Consider the following 20,872-nt stretch of genomic DNA (forward strand, 5'->3'; position numbering starts at 1 on the left):
AAAGTAACTTCTGCTATGCTGCTCAGAACAAAATTCTGAGGGCTCGAACGGCTTCGAAAGGGGGGTAAAACCTCAGGTCACCTACTCCGAATACTCTCGGAACGTCGAGCATGCTCCCACGAGCAAATTTTCTGAAAACTGCCTGAAAACTGCGATTGCGCGCGCGGACGCGAAAACGCAAGTAGAGGCTCTAGAAATCACCTTGCTCTGATACCAATTGTTGAAGATGATGAAACAGGAAACAGAAGGAAGACAGCAACTCAGATTAGGAAGAAGATGGAGAAGGAGAAGACACAAAGCTTGCGTACGAGATCTCTGTAGTCTGTCTCTCTGTATTAGAATAATAGAGTATCTACAAACTCAGAGCTACAAAGCTTATATGAAACCCTAAGAGATAAGGTGTCCTTTCACACCGGATGTCCAGGGGGAAAAACCCAGTGCGAGAAAAGTGCCCCTGGTGAAGCGCGTATACACACTAACACTACTACATGTCTACATCTATATCCATAGTCTCTATATCCATCATATCATAAAAAATTTAAACATGAACAATAAAAATCTTGAGTCGCCTGCTGAGAGATCCTAATAACTTAAGCCTTAGCAAAAATGTGCTGATGTTGTTGCACTATTTTGACAATGATGCGAACATCAACTCCAAGCTATGAAAGATCATATAGAACACGCACAGTATGTGTGTGTGTGTGTGTGTGTGTGTGTGTGTGCATGCATATTTCAAAAGGTCAAAGAGACCAAACTGAGACAATCCTTGTGGATCTAATATACTATTGGGGTAAAAAAATAAATAAAATGAATTAAAGTGAAAGACTATTGAAACTAAAAGCATAAAATAGGAAGGTGGAAATCATCATCATCATTGTCAATGCCCGAGGAGGCCCAACGTTGTGCAAAAAAGTATTGCAGCAGTCGTGGCAAAGCTTCGTCAATGTCCGCCTCTGTAGGTACTGCACTAGGAGGGGAAAGAGACGGAGAAATGAAATGAAATGTTATATTAACAGTTACAAAAGGCTAAAATTGCATATGAAGCCAAACTGATACAATCCCTGTGAGTCGGATCCAATGCCTGGGTATAAATTAAAATGAAGCAAAGTAAAAAGATAAAATTTATCATCAGCATCATCAATGTCTTGATGGCGTCTGAGAAAATATTGTAGCGATCACTATCGAGCTTGTGAATGTCCGCCTCGGTAAAGAGTCCACCTGAGGGAGAGAGGGAGAGAAGGAGAGGGGGGGGGGGGGGGGGGATTGCTTTCAGCTGTTGAAGAGCTTTGACACTATCCACCGCTGTAGATAGTCGGGGGGAGAGGGAGCGTTTGCTGCATATGCTATAAACAAGGGAGAAAGACCACTGGAGGCTGGCGAAAGTAGTAGAAGCTGAATAATAGTTAAAAAATAAAAAATTATGGACAAGCCATGAGTTTCTTTGGACTGCTGTAGGAAGAGCTACGAGTTGGTTCGGGTAGGCACGTGTGTAGAGGGCGGTTTATGAACGTGACACACACACACACAGAGAGAGAGAGAGAGAGAGAGAGAGAGAGAGAGAGAGAGAGAGAGAGAGAGAGAGAGAGAGAGAGAGAGAGAGAGAGAGAGAGAGAGAGAGAGAGATCAACTGCATGTGTGTGTGTGCATGGTGGTGGTTATTGGCGCCGAAAAGGTGTGTCAATGTGGGATTGAGGGCTGCCATTATTGGCTTGTGGGTGTAGTTGGTGGTCGAGAAGCTACGAGTGCATGCAAGTCAAGGTGTTGATAGGGGCAGCTGTGTAGAGAGAGAAAGCAAGCTGTAGGGTAGCCAACACATCAAACGTCACTAATTGGTTGTTGGCCTTGGTAAGAGAGAGATGGAGTTGAACTATGGTCAGCAAAAGAGAGATAGAGAGAGTCCAATGGCGGTTGGCGGCCAGAGAGAGAGAGAGAGAGAGAGAGAGAGAGAGAGAGAGAGAGAGAGAGAGAGAGAGAGAGAGAGAGAGAGAGAGAGAGAGAGAGAGAGAGAGAGAGAGAGAGAGAGAGAGAATTCAAACTCTACATGACAAGGGGGTGGTTGACGTGCCTAGATGATTGCTAGCCACATGGTGAGTGGGTGGCAAAAAGGGAAAAAAAAAGGCACCTCTGGTTAGGTCCCGGGTGGTGGTCGTCGCTTTGCGTGCTCCTCACGACCACCCTGTGTGCTCCTCTTTGCACCTGTCTCGGCACTGGCTATGCTAGCATCGAACGACAACTACCACCATCGTGGAATGGTGCACTTTGTATGTGGTCAACATCATTGGTCTGATGCTGGTAGCGATGATGACGATGAACACTCATGCTTAACTTGGCACAACAACGATGATGCACACAGAGAAGGGAGTTTGGGGCACCTTGGTTACTGTATGCTACCAATTTCAAGCGCTGCAATGAAGACATGATATCTTCTGCTAGCGCGGGCAGTAGATTTAATTTATTATTATTATTATTATTATTTTCCCTCGTTGAATTGTTGAATCTTTGTCGGGGTTGGTTCTCACTATGACTTAAAGCCATAGTAGGCTCATCCTTGAATGAGAGTTTTCAATCTAAGTGCTCATCAAACCACTCTCTTGAGACTCGTCAAATATGAGGCCTTGAGTTCAAGACTCATCGACTAGAGTTATGAAGTCTTTCTAGGTGTCATCCTCTAACTCCCTAATTCTCTTCCTCTTCTTTTGCATGCTTGGACATATATCAAAGGTCTCTTGGGGTCATTCCTTCAACAATGAAGCTTCTCCTACCTTCTTCTGCCGCTTTTTCTTGTCCTATACTATCTTCTCATTTGTACCCAACTCTTACTCATCCATTCCGAGCATGACCATTCATGTACACACTACTCGTAGTGCAATCAATTGCACACAAATGCCTACTAATTACTATATGACTTACTTTTTATAAGTAGTTTAATCGCACTATTATGCTATTCAATTAGCTATATCTAGCTATTTATTGGCAATCAAACATGTATAGATCAAGCATAGGCATTTAATGTCAAAGATGAGACATATTATAATTTTAAAAAATGGTGCAACACTTAGCTTTGATAAATGAAGTTCGCCACATCATACAAGACCGTCTCCTTGAGCTCTAATACCACTGCTACAAACTAAACACAAGGTGGCCCTGCAAAATAGTGAGAATAACATAATACAAACCATCAAAATGACCATACTGCATACCTGGCAAATCCACAAGTACGTAATCAATGATGTATGCAAACAAAGAGAGAGATAGAGAGTGGGAGAGAGCGAGAAGGCACGTACAGGTGCACCTCATCGAGCGGAGTGCTACGCCAGTACGGCGAGAAAGAAGAGAGGAGAGGAGAGAAGAATAACACTAGGTGCAATCTCCCCCCATGCTAGAGTGACCATTTCCCACGTGCACGTATTTAGTTTATAGATTTCTTGAATGGTCAAAGTGAGTACAAACTGGCCTGCCATACATAAATGGCCAAAGCTCATAAGGGCACTTTCATAATCAAATATACATAAAATATAATATTCGTTTGCATAACCCTTAGCCTTTTCCACATGCCAACTACATAAAATAGTAAAATATCAATTCCATTACACTTTTTAATGTCTGAAGGACGAATATTCCTTCCATGTTCGTTGCTAAAGGAGCCAACCTTTTGCAATGATGAGTCCATAGTGCAAACTTGGTAACATGTTTCCGAGTGCATGACGTGGTCTGTAAGCCTTAAGAAGATCGCCAACCCAAGGAAGGGTCATGAACAACGGCGAGCGTGGGCATACCCACGTCCACAAGGCAAGCTATGCTAAGATATTACGAGTGATTATGTGAGGAGACATACTTCTTTCTCGTAAGAATACTTCTTCTTCCTCTCGATCTACTCTCATACCTCGCTAGCTCTCACCATCTTCGAAGGTGTGTGAGGTCTTGGGTATCAGACTGAGGGAATTGATGTTGTGTTTTCAAGTGTAAGCTGGGTGCTTGAAGCTTCCATCTTCATTGCACCAGTAAGTTATTGAAGGAACACAAAGTATTGTATTATAAAATGTCTCCCTTGATGGGGGAACCTATAATACAAAGCCTTTTGTAGGGGGGACCGGCTCCATGTAAATCCGGTCCTCAACTACTGTCATCAACTTAATTTCTCTCTCTTTTTGAAGTATTGTTCATGCCTATCTAACTAGGTGTTATGCTTTTTTTGCTCTCTCCATCCAAGCACTCTTGCTATGCTCATTAGGAATCTATTCTTAATGAAATGCTCACTATGTCTAAGTTATTTTTTGCTATACACAAGTTACTAGACCATTAAATGTTACATTGGTATCAGAGCTATTGGTTTCTCTTTTCTTGCTCAAGAAGAGAGGTCCTCAAGCTGACTATAAATGGTTGGTATTATTAATTGCAATTGAGTAAGTAGAATAGGGATTTTTCAGCCTTTCAGTGCGCCAGCTTCGTGCAGATAATGAGGCATCACCGTCGAGAGCTACGGTCTTAATAGTAGTGTCCTATGAGGCTGCCTACGGCTTAACCACTATTCAGCTATTAGAAGCTTGACAGGAGCCGGTGCTATTTTTGGTGGTGAAAGACCCTCTCTTCTATTCCTTCCAATTAATGATATTTGAGCCATGGGTACAGGAGCTTGAGTTCTTTTCTAAAGGGTTAAGAGGAGTAGCAACTAGGGCTTGAAGTACCAAACTACACTTAAAAATTTTACACCTAGAATTTGTTAGAATGGCTGACAATAGTAAAGAGAGTTAAATTAATGTTGATAGCTTTGATTTTGCTAATGAACGGGCTACTAATGATGCCCCTATGCTTGTCAATTACCTAGTTACAAGGCTTCAACAAGCCATGGGCAATCCATCCCTCCAAGGTGAAGTGCAATGGTAGCTATGTACTCATGGGATTCTCCAAACTCCCCACCAAGAAGAGAAAGTACCTAGGAAGCCTCCTTGTGAGACTTCCAAAAGAGATCTCTCTCCGATAAGGGAAGAAGAAGAGGTTCCGTATGAAGGGCTCAAAAATCTACTACTTGACGATGCATCTCCTTCCCAAAGGAGAACTCAAGTTTCAACAGTAGAGTCCCCACCAAAAGAATGAGAAAGAAGTGAATCTTCTGTCACCTTGGCGGAGATGGCTCCACAGAGGTGGCGGGCAAAACACTCTCCAACACCCCCTAAACGGAGAAGACCATCGCATATTTCTCTACACCATAATTCAAAGAGGGATGAGAGAAAACAAGAAAAGAACAAGGCGAGAAAGAGGTCACCCTCTTCTCCATCTTCTTCATCATCTTCCTCTTTTGAAGAAAGTGATGGTGCAGACAAGTAGGAACAAGGGAAGAAAAAGGCGAGAAAGAGTTCGCCCTCGTCTCCATCCTCCTCATACTCTTCCTCTTCTGAAGAAAGTGATTGTGTAGCTCCTGAACCACCTAAAAGAAGAGGACATAGGAAGTCCTATGCTGCATGGAAGAGGTCATCCAAGCTCAAAAAGTTCAAAAAGGGAGGAGAGAACATCTCTTTCCTTACCTACGATGGCACCTTTGGTGGTACGAACAAAGTCTTGGCCTTCATCCAACAATTTGATGCGGCGTTTGGAGATGAGGGCTTCATGGAGTCCTCTAAGCTACGCCATGCAGCTATGCATTTTCAAAAGTCCCCCAGGCAATGGTCGTCTAGCCTACGGGCAAACGGTGAAGCTCCACAAACATGGAAAGCCTTTAAGAGCTTCCATCATGAAGCAGTTTTTGGCTACCGGTGCCAAAGACAAAGTACTCACCAAAGGGCGAAGCTTGAAGCTCTCTCCCTACAAATCTATTCACAAATATGTAGACAAGTTTTGGGATTTACATCTCAAAGACTGTCTTCAAAAAGATGGATTTTGGAGAGCAAAAACAACAGTTTTGTGCGGGTTTAACTTAAGATATGGCGGAGTATGTCAACTCCCAAAGGCCACGCACCATATCTACAGTCATACACTATACTATGGTGGCTTCACGAATCAATTTCCAACAAGGGGCTAAGAGAAATACTAAGCCCACAGAAAACAAGGACTGTAACAAGCCTTAGGGGAAGGACAATGTCCAAAAGTCTCCTAAAGGCAATAACAACAACAACAAAGCTAAGGAGAAGGGAGTTTATAAAGGCAAAAATAAACTCTCTCCTGAAGAACTAGAGCGTTATTGTAAAGATAACCGTTGTTTCAAGTGCGGGGAGCAAGGGCATGCTTATCGTGCTTGTCCCCACAAGAATACATGAAATGAGCCTCCTAGTGCTACCTTGGTCGAAATCCAAGAAGAGGATGCTCATCACAAAGGATCTCCTCTATGCCATGCTTGGGAAAAGGTAAGAGAACATGATGCTTTTATTCGCTTGACCCTGGTTCTACTCACAATTTCATATCCACAGAGTTGCCCACCAAGCTAGGCATCCATGCCTATGAGATGGGAGATGTCCTACTTGCCAATGGTGCTTTCAAGGGACAAGAAGCTTCAATCACCCCTAATTGGGAAATTGAGGCTCCATGTCCAAAGCTATATGGACAAAGGACTTCTTTATCTCTCCTCTCAAGCACGAGGATGTAATCCTAGGGGCACCATGGTTTGATCGCATGGCTGCCAATGTTAAATTCCCTGAAAGGCAAATCTACTTTAGGTTCAGGGAAAAAGATATGTACGTAGATGCTAAGGAGTTGGGTAACACCTTACCCATTGTACATAAGCAAGCTTTCAATAAGTCAATAAAGAACTCTATTTCAATGTACATGATTTTTGTTAAAGATTCACAAAATGAACCTAATGCTTTAGCAAAAGAAAATATAAACAATCACAAGGAATTAGAGTTATCCAATTTTCTCAAGGGATTTCAAGATGTTTTTATTGATGACATCCCTTGTGAACTACCTCCTAAACGAGGCAATGAGATTACCATGCAATTGAACTTCTTCCAGGAAGTTCACCGCCTAATAAACCTCCTTATAGAGTTTCTCAAGGTCAACAAGAGGAGAGTTAGTTGAGAAGGGTATGGTTAGGCCTAGCTCATCTCCATTTTGTTCACTAGTGTTATTAGTGCAAAAGAAAGATGGCACATATCATATGTGTGTCAACTATAGAGCACTAAATAGGATCACTATCAAAAATAGGTTTCCCGTTCCACGAGTAGAAGACCTATTTGATAAGCTACAAGGGTTGACCTACTTCAATAGGACTGAACTAAAAAGTGGCTACAATCAAATAAGGATAGTTGACCAAGACATTGAAAAGACCACATTTCGTACTACGTTTGGTCTTTACGAGTACATTGTCATGCCTTTTGGCTTGACCAATGCACCAACCACATTTAACCGCTTGATGGAGAATCTATTTAGGCCTCACGGAACCTTTACTGGAGTGTTCTTTGATGATATAATCATCTACTCTAACTCACTAGATGAACACAAGCAACACCTCCAGGTAATAATTCAAGTCTTACAAGAGAACAAACTTTATATTAATTGAAAGAAAAATGAGTTTTTCTTACAAGAGATTCAATATTTAGGTCACATTATCTCTCAAGATGGCATCCAAATGGAACCATTAAAATTAGAGGTAATAAAAGGATGGCCTAATCCAAGAAATCTACATGAACTAAGAAGCTTTATAGGTATGTGTGCATACTATAGACGCTTCATAGAAAAGTTCTCACAAATCCCGGGACCATTACATGACCTAACAAAGAAAAACGTTAGGTATACATGGTCCACCAAGGAGAACAATGCTTTCAAAAAACTTAAAGAAAAGCTTATCTCTCAACCTTTGCTTACACTTCCGGATCTCTCAAAACCATTTGAGGTTCAATGCCACGCCTGTGGTGATTGCCTTGGAGCTGTTTTGCTCCAAGAAGGGGACGCCATAGCCTACGAAAATCAAAGGCTTGACCCTGCTGAGCAAGCTCTGGGCATATATGAAAAGGAACTCCTCGCAGTTCTACATGCACTAGACTCGTGGAAGCACTATTTATTGGGGACTCCTTTCATTCTACAGATGGATCACCAAAGCCTTAAGTACTTCATGACGCAGACGAAGCTCTCCGACAAACAAATGAGATGGGCAAATATTCTTTCGCAATTTCATTTTCATATTGCTCCCATTGTTGGCAAGCATAATCAAGTAACCGATGCACTCTGAAGACGATTGAGAGTGAATGCGATATCCATAGCAACTCACAATGATCTATCTTCTATGATAGATGAGTACGCTATTGATCCCAATTTTAGAGATGTGATTTCAGCCCTTGCACTAGAGAAGAAAGAAGAAACATTTACCCTACAAGATGGTTATCTTCTCTATGGAAACAGACTATGCGTTACTAACTCACTACGTGAGAAAGTAATGTATGAATCTCATGCTCCTCCTTATGTGGGGCATAGAGGGATTGAGTCTACCCTAAAGGGGATAGAAACAGATTTCTATTGGCCTGCCATGAAAGCAAACATACAAGAGTATGTTTCAAAATGTGTGGTATGCCAAAAGACGAAGTTTGATAGAGGGAAGCAACCTGGATTGCTTCAACCTTTGCCAATACCTAATTCACTATGGGAGAGCATATCCATGGATTTTATCTTTGGATTGCCCAAGTCTATCCATGGGAATACAAGAATATGGACGATAGTAGATAGGTTTAGCGAACAAGCACATTTCATACCTTGTCAAAAAGACTATCAAAGCCCATCAAATGGCAACCCTCTTTATATCACAAATCTTCAAGTACCATGGCTTGAAAATGTCCATAGTGTCGGATAGAGATCCTAGAATGACCATTAATTTCTGGAAGGGTCTCTTTGAGAATTTAGGGACAAGGCTAAACTTCTCTTTGGCCTATCACCCGCAAATGGATGGCCAAAGTGAAATAGCTAACCTAACAATTCTTGATTTACTAAAAGCCTATGTAACGAAAGTAGATCAAAGGTCCCAATAGGAGAAGTACTTACCATTGGTGGAGTATGCCTACAATAACACTGTACATACCTCCACCGGAAAAGCACCTTTCGAGGTAATTGAGGGAAGATCCAAAAGTCCCTTGCTAATTAAGGTACATGGGAAGATCTTTGTTGCAGATGAGTATAGCCGAGACCTACAAGAATCTTTCCAAAAGATTAAGGATGCTATCTCTATCTCACAACAAAGGCAAAAGGCTGCTGCTAATAAGCACAGAAGAGCTCAAGCCTTTAAACAAAATGATTGGGTATTGCTTAAATTTCCCAAGGCTCGATTAAGGCACACAATGTAGGCAAGAATCCTAAGGGACACCAAAAGTACTATGCTAAGTTAGCAAAAAGGTACTATGGTCCCTTCCAGATTCTTAGACCAATCAATGAGATGAGTTTTTGTCTTATGAGACTTTCTTTTTCTTTATTATGTACAAATGTTAAAAAGTATGCATGCTTAGGATCATGTTTGCGGAGACGACGTCTCCCGAACACCAAGTAGATGCTTGTCACTCTACTATGGAAGATTGAAAGGACTAATGTGCAGACATGCTTGCGACAGCTTAGGCTCTCAAGTGCCAAATGAATTAGTCATCCATTCTAGAACGATGCCGTAGGGTAAAATAGGGATCCTCTACCCGCTAGAAAAATGACTATTGACTAGGCTTTATCGTCTCTACCTCATAGTTGAGGACAACTATGATTTCAAGAGAGAGGTAATGTCATAATAACTAATATCTAATTCTCCTGCATGATTTTCTCATGTTAAAGTAATCATTTAATATGGGGAAGTGCCACGGAAGAAAAAGCTAGAATATTGGTAAGGCTGGCAAACCAGTCTCAGTAGGGATCCAAAGGAGGGAAAATAGGGATCCAAAATGGGACCATCTGCAAAAGAGCAATGTGCATGAATGGTGCTTCAAAGACCTTAGGGCTTAGCCCATTAAGACTTCCCAAAATCTTAGGTTCCAAACTTAAATGAAATGCTCAATGGTCAAGTCTTAGGGAAATTTGGATGCTTTGAGTCTTCCCACATCCCTATCAAGGAGGGGGTGAGCCATTTTTGTAGGGAATGAGAGAGAAACACACACACACACACACACTCTCTCTTCCAAGCTCCCTTTACACAAAGGGCATAGTGGACACAAAGTAAATTTAGTTTAATTCATTTAAAAACACTTGATAAAAGAACCAATAGAAATTAAGCTCTCTAGAAGACTATTGGACAGTCTATTAAGGGGTCCAATGAGCATTCAACAGCCCAATGGCTTGCCTAATTCCTATTGGCCAGAAGACTAAGAGGTCCGATGAGAGTTTAATTGAATTATTTAAATACCTAAAGCTCTCACAAAAGGGGAAAGGGGGACACATGTCACAAGGCTATCAATTATGCTTCTAATTTCCTATTGGCTAAGCTTGGCATGAGCCAATGAGGGGCCAACAAGAGGAAATAGCAAGAGGGATCAACCAAGAGAGAGAGGGAGCTGATTTTTGCAAGGCATTATCACACACACTCACACAAACTCATGTGTGAAGTAAAGAAGACTATCTCCTTCTCAAGCTTTAACGGAAAGCTCATCATCTACTCCAAGCTTGTGAGAAGGGAGGCCTACACCAACAACTCTTGGCTTTGTGATGCAAATCCAACCAAGAGCCAAGTTCCGCATGCTCATCTCCTCTACCATGCTAATTACTAAGCTATGCTAAGCTATTAATAGTGATTATGTGAGGAGACATACTTCTTTCTCGTAAGAATACTTCTTCTTCCTATCGATCTACTCTCATACCTCGCTAGCTCTCACCATCTTCGAAGGTGTGTGAGGTCTTGGGTCTGAGACCGTGAGGGAATTGATGTTGTGTTTTCAAGGTGTAAGCTTGGTGCTTGAAGCTTCCATCTTCATTGCACCAATAAGTTATTCAAGGAACACAAAGTATTGTATTGTAAAATGTCTCCCTTGATGGGGGAAACCTATAATACAAAGCCTTTAGGAGGGGGGACCAGCTCCATGTAAATCCAGTCCTCAACTGCTGTCAATAACTTAATTTCTCTCTCTTTTTGAAGTATTGTTCATGCCTATCTAACTAGGTGTTATGCTTTTGTTGCTCTCTCCATCCAAGCACTCTTGATATGCTCATTAGGAATCTATTCTTAATGAAATGCTCACTTGTCTAAGTTATTTTTCTGCTATACACAAGTTACTAGACCATTAAATGTTACATGGACTCTTGGGCCTTGGTGACACTTATGGATGTGCCAAGAGTACATCTTGTGGAACTGTACTTGATTTTTGCAAGGCAATTGTGAAATCTGGCCTTAGGGATATGTACATCAGATGACCTTCGAGCTCTCGGTTTGCAACATTGGCGCGCGAGTTTGAGGCTGCAAGGGAAATCCCTTTGTTGTTGGTGCGATAGATGGTTCCCACATTCCCATCATTGCACCAAAAGACAACCATGTCGATGATCGAAAAGGTTTCCACTCTATTTTGCTGCAACTAACCATAGCCGCTAATTGTTCAATATGGAATTTTGATGTTGGATGGGCCGGATCAATACATGACTCCTTGAATTTCACTAGAAGTGAGCTAGGACAAAGATGTGCAAAAGGGGAGCCAGACAACTATTGTCTAGTTGGTGATTGCGCTTATCCGACACGACCATATATGCTGGTGTCTTTCAAAGGGTGCAAGGAAGGGCTGTCACGCCTCAAGTACTACTGGAATTTCATTCAATCAAGTACAAGGATGCCAGTTGAGAGAGCTTTTGGAATTTTGAAGGCAAGGTTTCACATTTTGTTAAAAAGATGTGACATGAATCTACGCTATGTACCAGATCTTGTAGCAGCTTGTCTTGTGCTTCACAAAATTTGTATTTCCCATGGAGAACCTTTCGATATGGAGTGGGTGTGGGAGGCGAAAACAAAATTGGGGAGTCATGGTGGGCGTATGACAGAGGATTGAAGAGTAGGTGCCACATCCATGATGGAGCTTCTGGCAACACGGGAAGTCAGAATAGAGGAGGCTATAGAGCGTGCTCAAGGTAGCGATGAGGGAGGTTCCAATGACCTTGGACTTGGCTCGAGAGGCGAGAACAATATTGCAAAGGCAATGTACAAAGAGCAGGCACGGATGAATGTCCAATAAATTTTTGGAAACGAGGCTTTAGAGGAAATAGATTCATCATCATCTTCAAGTTAGAGCTTTTGTAACAAATGCATTCAATTTAATAATTTTTATGCTTGGTTTATTGATGCATTTGCTAAATGCTTTTTCCTTTCACTCTTTGTTCCGCCGCCGCCAATGTTCACACAAGACGGCGGAAGAAAATAGAGTGACTTTTTCTTCCACCCTCTATGTGAACAAATAGGTGGCGGAAGTGTGCATTAACCCGGAAAAACAACTTTTGGAGTGTTTGTTATGCCTCCTCAATGTGAACCCAGAGAGCAACCTCAGATAGGCTGCACATGCAGGGTCTGGGCCGTTCTCAGCATTCTGATGCTCCACCGACCGGGCTAGGACACTTTGCGCACATGCTCTGGTGACAGTTGCTCTACTAGCCTGCCACCGGTTATTCGTCAGCGCACATGCAGGCCGACCGACATGTTTCCGGTCATCTCTCGTCAATGATGACCTATCGTCAACACAGTCGGTTGCTGCAGCAAATAATGCAATTGATTGACGCAGCTGCAGACGTGAACAGTGAAGTCGCCCGCTATATTTAGGCTGCTACCGCTTCGCGACCATTGCAAATGGCTAGGGAAGGGGAGTCACTTTCCGATGCAAGTGGCAGGAGAGCGTTGAAGAAGCGATATGCTACAGTCCAAAAAAGTGGTATGTCTGCATCGAATCTCCGCCGGCCGGGGTGCTGCAGCTGGTGCATGTGCGCACCCTAAGAGATTGAAAAAGAGAGGGAGAGGGAGAGGACATGCACTAGACTCTTCTAGGTCTATCTCTCAAGTTTCAACGGACATTTCTGTTTAACACAGCTCTATTAGTTTGTTGTGCTTTGATTCATACTCCCTTTGTCAACCAAATTAGGGCTCGCCATGGAGAAGAAGAAAGCTAGGCCGCAGTCATCGTCGAGCTCCGAGGAAAGTTCCAGTGGTGACGAGGAGGAGAATGAGCAGGAGTTCGTCATGAGCGACAGAAAAGCCCAAATGATTGACGACAAGAAGGCTCCGAAAGCAGACGAAGATTCTGAAAGTGAAGAAGACGAAGAAGAAGGCGATGAAGACGAAAGTGAAGACGATGATGACGAAGAAATCGATGGGACCCAGAGAGTAAAGGTTGATGAAGCTTCTTCTTCAGAAGATGAGCAGCATATCCATGGCGAAGGAGGTGCTGATTCTGACAGTGAAATGAGCTCTCCATCAGACAGTAAGCCCTCCAAGCCTTCCCTTCCGTTTGTTGTTCTGCCTCGTAAGGTTGAGAATGCAAATGGGCATAATGGGAAGAAAGCACCCACAATAGAAATGCCGTCAAGAACTAAACAGGAGCTGGAGGCCTCTCCAAAGAAGAGTAAAGACAAGGTCTTGAAAAGGGACCGAGATGAGCCATTAGTAGCAGAAAAAGGCTCTTCTAAGAAGCCAAAAAAGGAAAGCTCTGACATTAGTGGGAAGAATGTTGAGCATGTGCCTAAAGCAAAAGACTCTGAGAAATTGAGCAAAGACAAGAACGTCACTGCAATCACTTCTGAGAAGAAGAGTGACTCCAAGAAATCTGCTCATGCAACCACAATTGCAGAGAAACCAGAGGATGCGTCTGCTCAGAAAAATTCTGCTAAGAAGCCCGAAAGCTCCTCAGCAAAGAAAACAGGCGAGAAGCCCAAAAATGATAAGAAATCCACAAAAAATTCAGACACTGAACTTGCCAAAGGTTCGCTGTCTCCTGTGAAGCACAAGCTTTTTACTGGGAAAGATGAAATAGTGCTAACGAAAGAAATTCTGCATGATCTTCAGAAAGGTATAGAGATTCCCTCAAGGAAGACAGATGGATATTGGAGTGACCTAGCCAATAGAGTTGAAGGAAGAATGGATGGGTTGTGGAGCAAAGAGAAGCTATGTGAAAAGCTGAAAAGAATGAAGAATAGGTATGCGGCTATGGCTGAAAAGTTTAACAGCATTGGAGAGCGCAAATTTCGCAAAACAATAGACCAAGAGCTGTTTTCTATGTGGGATCAAATATGGGGTAATGAGGATGCAACAAAAGCAGATGATACAGATGATGGGAAGAACAAGCATTCTAAAGCTTTATCTGCTGCAAGCCCAGTGAAAGGGGCCAAGGCATCACGTAATAAGGTTGCTGCCCCAGTGCATGATGTGAAGGTTGTGATCGAAGAATCAGAGGCGCATAAAGAAGAAGACAATGGGGACGTATCGGAAACTGAAGAGTCTAATGGTGGCAGTGATTCACCCAAGAAGGAGCTTACCATCACTCCTGTGGGTGAGGATGCTCATATGGATCAGATTATGGTGCTGGAGGAGAAGAATGCAGATAATACTTTGTCGCATTCAGTAAGTGAAGTGCAGTCGGCTCTCCACAAGGAGGTACGTGCAACTCTTACAGAGATTCAGGAAAGCTCCAGGCAAATGCTGAAAGAGTGGCAAACAAAAGCACTTGCTGTTGTGGAAAATGCAGTAAAGGCGGTTGCACATCAAGCAAGGTTTATGAATGGGTTAGGTACAGGAGGTTTTGATGGGCTTTGTAGTACCCCCTTTAGGAGTCTGGATTTGCAGCTGTCTGAAGGAGACAGAGCAATGCAGCAGCAATGGCATGACCTTCGGCTGAAAGAGATGGATGTGTATCGCCAGAGGCTGGAGCTTATGCAAAGGGAGTGCCAACTGAAGCAGGAACAAATGAAGGTGCAGCTTCAGAAAAAGAAGTAGTAGACAGTCGTTTTGCGTAGTAGTTCACAGTTTTACTTGGGATTGTAGGCCATTTATGTAAAGGATGTATCACCAGCCTCGTTTTACAGCCACTTGTTCTATAAATTATCACAGAAGGGTTTTTCCCTACTGATTTTCGGGTTCATGAAAAGGTTGTGAATGATCCATGTATGCATCTGTGGTTTTCGCCGTCGATAGGTAGTGTGTTGACATTGAGTCTGATCCCTATTTATTTTCAAGGAGAGCTCTGTTTATGAAAGTCTTTGTTGGAAGAAAGCCTTCAATTCAAGGTAATTTATTTTATTGATCTCGATCAATGTGTAAACGCCTTCTCTTTGGCAAGAAGGTGTTGTGCACTGTCGTTTGGCAAAGAGTCATGTTCTTAGTATTTCATGATTGTAGATATTTTTTATTGTGAAGAAGACGAAGTTAAGTGTGAGAGTCTGACCTGTGAGTAGCGGTGTTCAAATCCCACTTCAATCCCTGTGGCAGTGAAAGACAAAATAATTGAGGCATGGGAAGGGCAGTCACTCTGCCTCTTTTTTGGTTGGTAACTTCTGTGTTGAGCCGGTATGTTGCATGTTCTGCGGCAAACATAAATTGACAGGCAGATAATTCCATAATTTGATTGTCCTCTCTCTCTTTTGTCACACTTTGTGCAGTGTGTATAAACTAAATGCATCCTCACATTATATAGAGAGTATCATGTATAGGGTATGGAATGTAAGATTAATGCCAATGAATTTCAAGTTGAGGTTTGGTACGAAGTAGTGAATTTCATTCAGCTAAGCTTCTCTTCTTTCTATTTTCTTTAATTCATTTCTCATCGTCGTGTTTCTTTTCATGAAAAATGCTAAAAGAATATCTAAATTACTCAATACGTGTAGGCATGGTATTGGTTCTTATGCTTTGTGCAAGTGTTTTTTTCCCTCGTACCCTTTATGTTCAAAACTTTTGATTTTATGAAGGTATTAGATGATAATAGTGTCAAACTTCAGAGAAGGGAAAGTGTACCAATTGTAAGCAAAAAAATTATTGCAGTGTCCAAATTTGAAGAAGACAAATGCAAGAAAGAAACTAGTTGTCAATTCAATTAGCAAGTGCTTGACCCATCCTTTGGATGGGGGGAAGAGAGAGAGAGAGAGGGACACATGGTGGATGGTGAGCTCCCAACCGTTTTTTGGTGGCTCACCATCATTTAGTATGAGGCGAGTGCGTGACCCGTACGAGAGAAGAAAAAGAAGAAGAAGATTGTTTTAACATTGTAGGAAACTATCCTGAGAGAGAGAGAGAGAGAGAGAGAGAGAGAGAGAGGGGGACACATGGCAAGCGGTGAGACTAGTGCTTTTCAATCCTATTGTTGCATGTGGTGAAACATTTAGTGCATCTTTACAATCTAATCTGTTGTCATGGAATCATGATTTTGATTAGTTATGCCCTTCGGTGAACAGTTATGATTTTGCAACTATGATTGCACCCTTCAAAAGAAGATTTTCTTTAACAATTGTAGGACTCTTTGCACCAAGCCTCATCTAGTTCAAAATGGTCTTACCTTTGCATTGGCCTTCCTTTGGGCTATAACTGAGAAACAGGAATGAATGCATTTCTTACGCATCACCTTACAAATCCACTCATATGATCGCCCTTTGTCGAAGTGAAACCAACCAATTATTACCCTTCACCTTGGAGGCAATCATGTAAGTATAGTTTTCAATGAATAAAAGTGCTTTCTAAAAGGTAGTCCAGAGGATCAATAGAGGCCTTATCATAATTGGGGTCGGAGAAAGCCCACCAAATGAGACATACATAAGGCACACATTATGCTTTGGATAAGCCTCTTTTCTTCTCTCTTTTCTCTTGAATAAGAGGCCTTGAGTTCAAGACCTGTCAGATAGATCTTGGGATTTTTCCCGACGACTCTTCCACCCTCTCTCTCTCTCTTACACATGCCAATCCTACCAAAATGTTCTTGAAAAGCAAGAGTTGCAATAAACATTCATATATCCTCAAGTTTGTGTCTAAGAACAACCCTACAATAGGCTCATCCACTAATTGCTTACATTCCGTTCAATGCATGAATTGTGTCGATCACAAGTTGGGCTAAGAGCCAAATGGCATACTTACTCACTCGTACTTTCCGTGCAACCAACAAACACTTGGGAGATCAACCTCCAAATATTCAAGTGTACCACATGAGTTCACAAGGAGGGGTTTTTGATATTTTTCAAAGTTATAGAATTGCATGCACCGGGGGCTAAACAATGGAAATTGTAAAAAGAATTACAAGTGCATAAAAGAAAAGGGGTCTTGTAAGTCAAGGTGAAAGTTTGTAGAGGGGTTTTGTAAATACTTCTTGAATACATGTGCTGGAACAGAAATAACATGAAAGTTCCAAATCTGCTAGGAATATAGCTTACTTGTGTTAACACAAATCTAAGAGATTATGAATCGTTGAAATGGCTGGATCCTAGTCTATCTTGAAACTTATAAATATCTATCCAATCCGTTTCGGTTTGGTAAAGCATCACTGGATTGAACAATGAAATAATTCCTTCACAAAAGTTCGATGTCATGAAACAATTGTTGTTTCCTCACCTAGATACTCCCCACTCCGTTTAGATCTCTAGCCATAGAATTGGAAGCCAACTCACTCGGTAGGAAGAAGATCTCTATTTTCCTTTTACTGATACGGAAAATCTAATTATATAGCATTTCAAAAAGGAAAGAAGTTGGAGAACAGTTACTATAGAAATTAGGAGTCTCTCCACTGAGAGGTAGGATTGGAAGGAGTGATATAGGTTATTCCGCAGGAATTATGTGAACGAAGACAATTCTATGTGCTGGAACAAAAATAACATGAAGTTCTAAATCTGCTAGGAATATAGCTTACTTGTGGTAACACAAATCTAAGAGAATATGCATGTTTTAAGTAAAGCTTCTAAATTCCCTTACATAAGAAAGTGAAAACCATATATAAGAGGAAAATTTCTACATGGACTATAGGTTTTCAACCAAAAGTCTTGATGTGCGAGCCAGCTTCAAATCCCTTTATTGAGCACTGCAGTCCTTTTACAAGCCATGGAGCCCTTTCCTCTAGCGGAGCGAGCCCGACGTAACGAATGTGAGTGAAGCACCTGAGAGCAATTGTGCTAGTAGGGTGCACGTCGACAGGAATTTCCTAACCTAAGCATAAAAAACCAAGCAATTTCTGACTCAATTGTTGGACAAAGACATAAAAGACAGCAGTATTAGGAATAATGTTAAAACTAGGCAAACTCTCAGGTCAATGAAGACACTTTAACAAATCCTGATCAATAAATTGCCCAAGATAGCAGCTCATGAGACTAAGTGAACGGCCAGAACCAAGGACAAACATTCACAGCAAAAGGGATGGAATTTCATAAAAATACAAGCTAACGGACATCAGGATCGGACTATGGCCGCGCACTGAGCAGTGAGAAGCTAAATATGTTCAAATAGCTTGGTTTGATGAATGTACAAGCTGTTGTTCACATTCTGTTTGACTATGAAGAACAGAAAGCACATAATCTAGCAGAAGGGTGTTAACAGCCTTCAGTACACTACAAAGTAACACATGCTTTGCCCGCTGATTAGAGGTCCAATGTAACAGCCTCAAGCAACCTTAAACGCCATTATCATTCATGAGCTTGATCATTTATACTGACCGTACCATTAATTTTGGATTAGACCAATTGCCAAGAAGAACCACCCCCTTGGTTGAAATGAATCCAATTGAGGACTAACGCATAACATTTTTTGAATTCAGAGGTTTGCCATGTAGAACCACCCCCTTGGTTGAAATGACTCCAACTGAGGACTATCTGCTCCGCTTAGGTCTCTTCAGTTTGCTTGAGACTAGCAACTGCAAGCCAGGCCACAGCTACAATAACAGGTGAGCCCATTATCAACAGAGCTTTGGCAAAACTTGGTTTTGTAATGCTCGGTAAGAGTACGCTTCCATACTTTATAGCAGCAGCACCAGCAACACTTCCTACCGTGAGTTTGACCACATAGCCCACATCTTCCTGCAGCAACAAGCAGCAAATGGCAGAGATGAGAAAATTTCAACTCCTCTTTCACATTCCTCAGTGGAAAGCTCACGCATACACACCCCTCCGCGTCCAAACAAAAAGTAAAAAATCAACATATCCAGCATGTTCTTAATTAAAACTTTCACCTAATGAGATTCAAGTGCATACAGCTTTAAGAATTGCACTTCAGAAGTAACAGAATACGCAAACTCTCGTACAACGTACTGGTTCTTTGTGCAAAGAGAAATGACCTATGAATTTAATGATCCAAAATTTCCATTCTCCCACCACTCCATAGACAAGAAAGATTTCTCTCTCTCCATACACAAGTGTAGAATTCCATCAGTTTTGCTTTCAAATTTTAATCATCATACATTGAAATGCACAAACTTTGGGTATGCCTGCTTTCGAGTATTAGCATTCTGTGCTTTAAAACAGACATCTACACTTTTCGTTACAATAGTCAATATCCTCGGCCCTCTCACAAAAATCTTGTGGAGAAATAGCATCTGAACTCCTTACAAACATTATAGCAAGCAAACCCATTTACTCTATTCAAAACCTACAACAAGACACAGAATGGCCACTCTTACTGTTGCCAACATAATATCACTGAATATGTAAACTAGAAAGCTGACATTCAGTTACCAAGCACATATGCTTAATCGGTATCCTTATCAATTACTCATCTTGCAGAGAACTAGCTCTTATTGACGTCATCATGGGGCCACAATAAAGTTATTGTACTCCTTCCCTCTAAAATCAGACAAGCATCCTCGTTCCCTCCTTAAACTTCCTCGTCGTTAAGATGCAAACCTGAACCACTAATAGAATTTGCCAAATGTGCAGGATTTTCTTCTATTTTGTCTTCCTCTTACTCTCATTTGAGACCCACTAATTAGAACTTTCAACCAGCTCCAGGCAAACCTTTCCAACCTCGATGGGTCTACAATAATACGGAGTGTTGCATTTCAAGGTTTCATCAACAAAGCTCTTCCACTTCCCTGAAATCTGTCAGATTTACACTAGAATATCTTTGATAATGTGCTAATATCTTGATGCATCTCTCTCTCTCTCTCTCTCTCTCTCACACACACACACACACACACACACAGAAAACGTTACATACCGGAGGAAGGAGGGCGGTGCCTTTCTCAGATGTGGGCTCGGGCAACTTGCTCTTGTCGCTGGACGATGAGGCCCGTGCGAGAGAGAAGGAAGAGGGAGTAGGAGAAATCCTGTAAGAGGCAGCAGAGACCCTGGATAAGCTGGCACCACCAAGCTGCCATGGCGCACGTGAGAAAGGAACCGCAGTTTGCAGCCCCATTCTTCCAATCGACGTACGAGGCTTCTAGCACACCAGGGCCACGGAGACGCCCGTCAGGTCGGATCGGGTGGGTCGATGGTGTCTGACCGTTGTTCCCGGTGGTCGGCCCCCATCCGTCAGGTGCGAGGTCTATGGTTCGATGATGAGTTCTCAACTGAAACTGTCTGCTCGTCTCGGCCCTACCATCCAATCCGGATCACCCAATGACTTAGGGTGGACTAAGGTTGTGGTTACGCGAGGGGTAGGCTTATGTAATATTTGGAAAGAGAACCATCTGCGAACTATTTCCCTTATAGCCTTTGCAACTGCCTATAGTCAGCTATTGACTGCTTGCGACGATGTTGTCATTGGAATAAATCATCTTGAGAACTGGAATAGTGGGTCCAAAGTGACTGATATATTAAGTGATGTATGGGTCTACATTGCTCGAGTAATTTAGGGAGCCTTTAGTGGAAGATTTTAGTGGCACTATGGGGAGTGTGCTTGCCTCCAAACACAATAGAAGTTAGTAACCATAACTTCCTACAGCAAGCACATGTTGTGCACTGAGACTACATACAAAATTCATAACTCTTACACCACTTCACTTTCCTTGGTGATGAAGTGACCAAGGTGGTGGGCAATCATTTATTTATTTTTTTGATCGGAATA

General features: G+C 42.0%; 2 protein-coding genes across 2 annotated transcripts; one reads left to right on the top strand and one right to left on the bottom strand.

The window, feature by feature from the left end:
• The first annotated feature begins 12,929 nt into the window (after positions 1-12,929).
• LOC147440445 (uncharacterized) lies at positions 12,930-15,143 on the top strand. The gene has a single exon (XM_086530183.1). The coding sequence runs from the start codon at positions 13,004-13,006 to the stop codon at positions 14,840-14,842; it is 1,839 nt and encodes a 612-aa protein (XP_086386309.1). The 5' UTR covers positions 12,930-13,003; the 3' UTR covers positions 14,843-15,143.
• A 3,074-nt stretch (positions 15,144-18,217) lies between these two features.
• On the bottom strand, positions 18,218-20,329 carry LOC147440446 (homoserine O-acetyltransferase). Its single transcript, XM_086530184.1, has 2 exons — positions 20,024-20,329; positions 18,218-18,888 (listed from the first exon to the last, which is right to left on the bottom strand). Exons 1-2 carry the CDS (start codon positions 20,219-20,221, stop codon positions 18,694-18,696), a joined length of 393 nt encoding a protein of 130 aa, XP_086386310.1. The 5' UTR covers positions 20,222-20,329; the 3' UTR covers positions 18,218-18,693.
• Positions 20,330-20,872: the final 543 nt, after the last annotated feature.

This window comes from Adiantum capillus-veneris, chromosome 15, assembly GCF_014529385.1.
Source record: "Adiantum capillus-veneris isolate H3 chromosome 15, ASM1452938v2, whole genome shotgun sequence".
NCBI classification, from domain to species: domain Eukaryota; kingdom Viridiplantae; phylum Streptophyta; class Polypodiopsida; order Polypodiales; family Pteridaceae; genus Adiantum; species Adiantum capillus-veneris.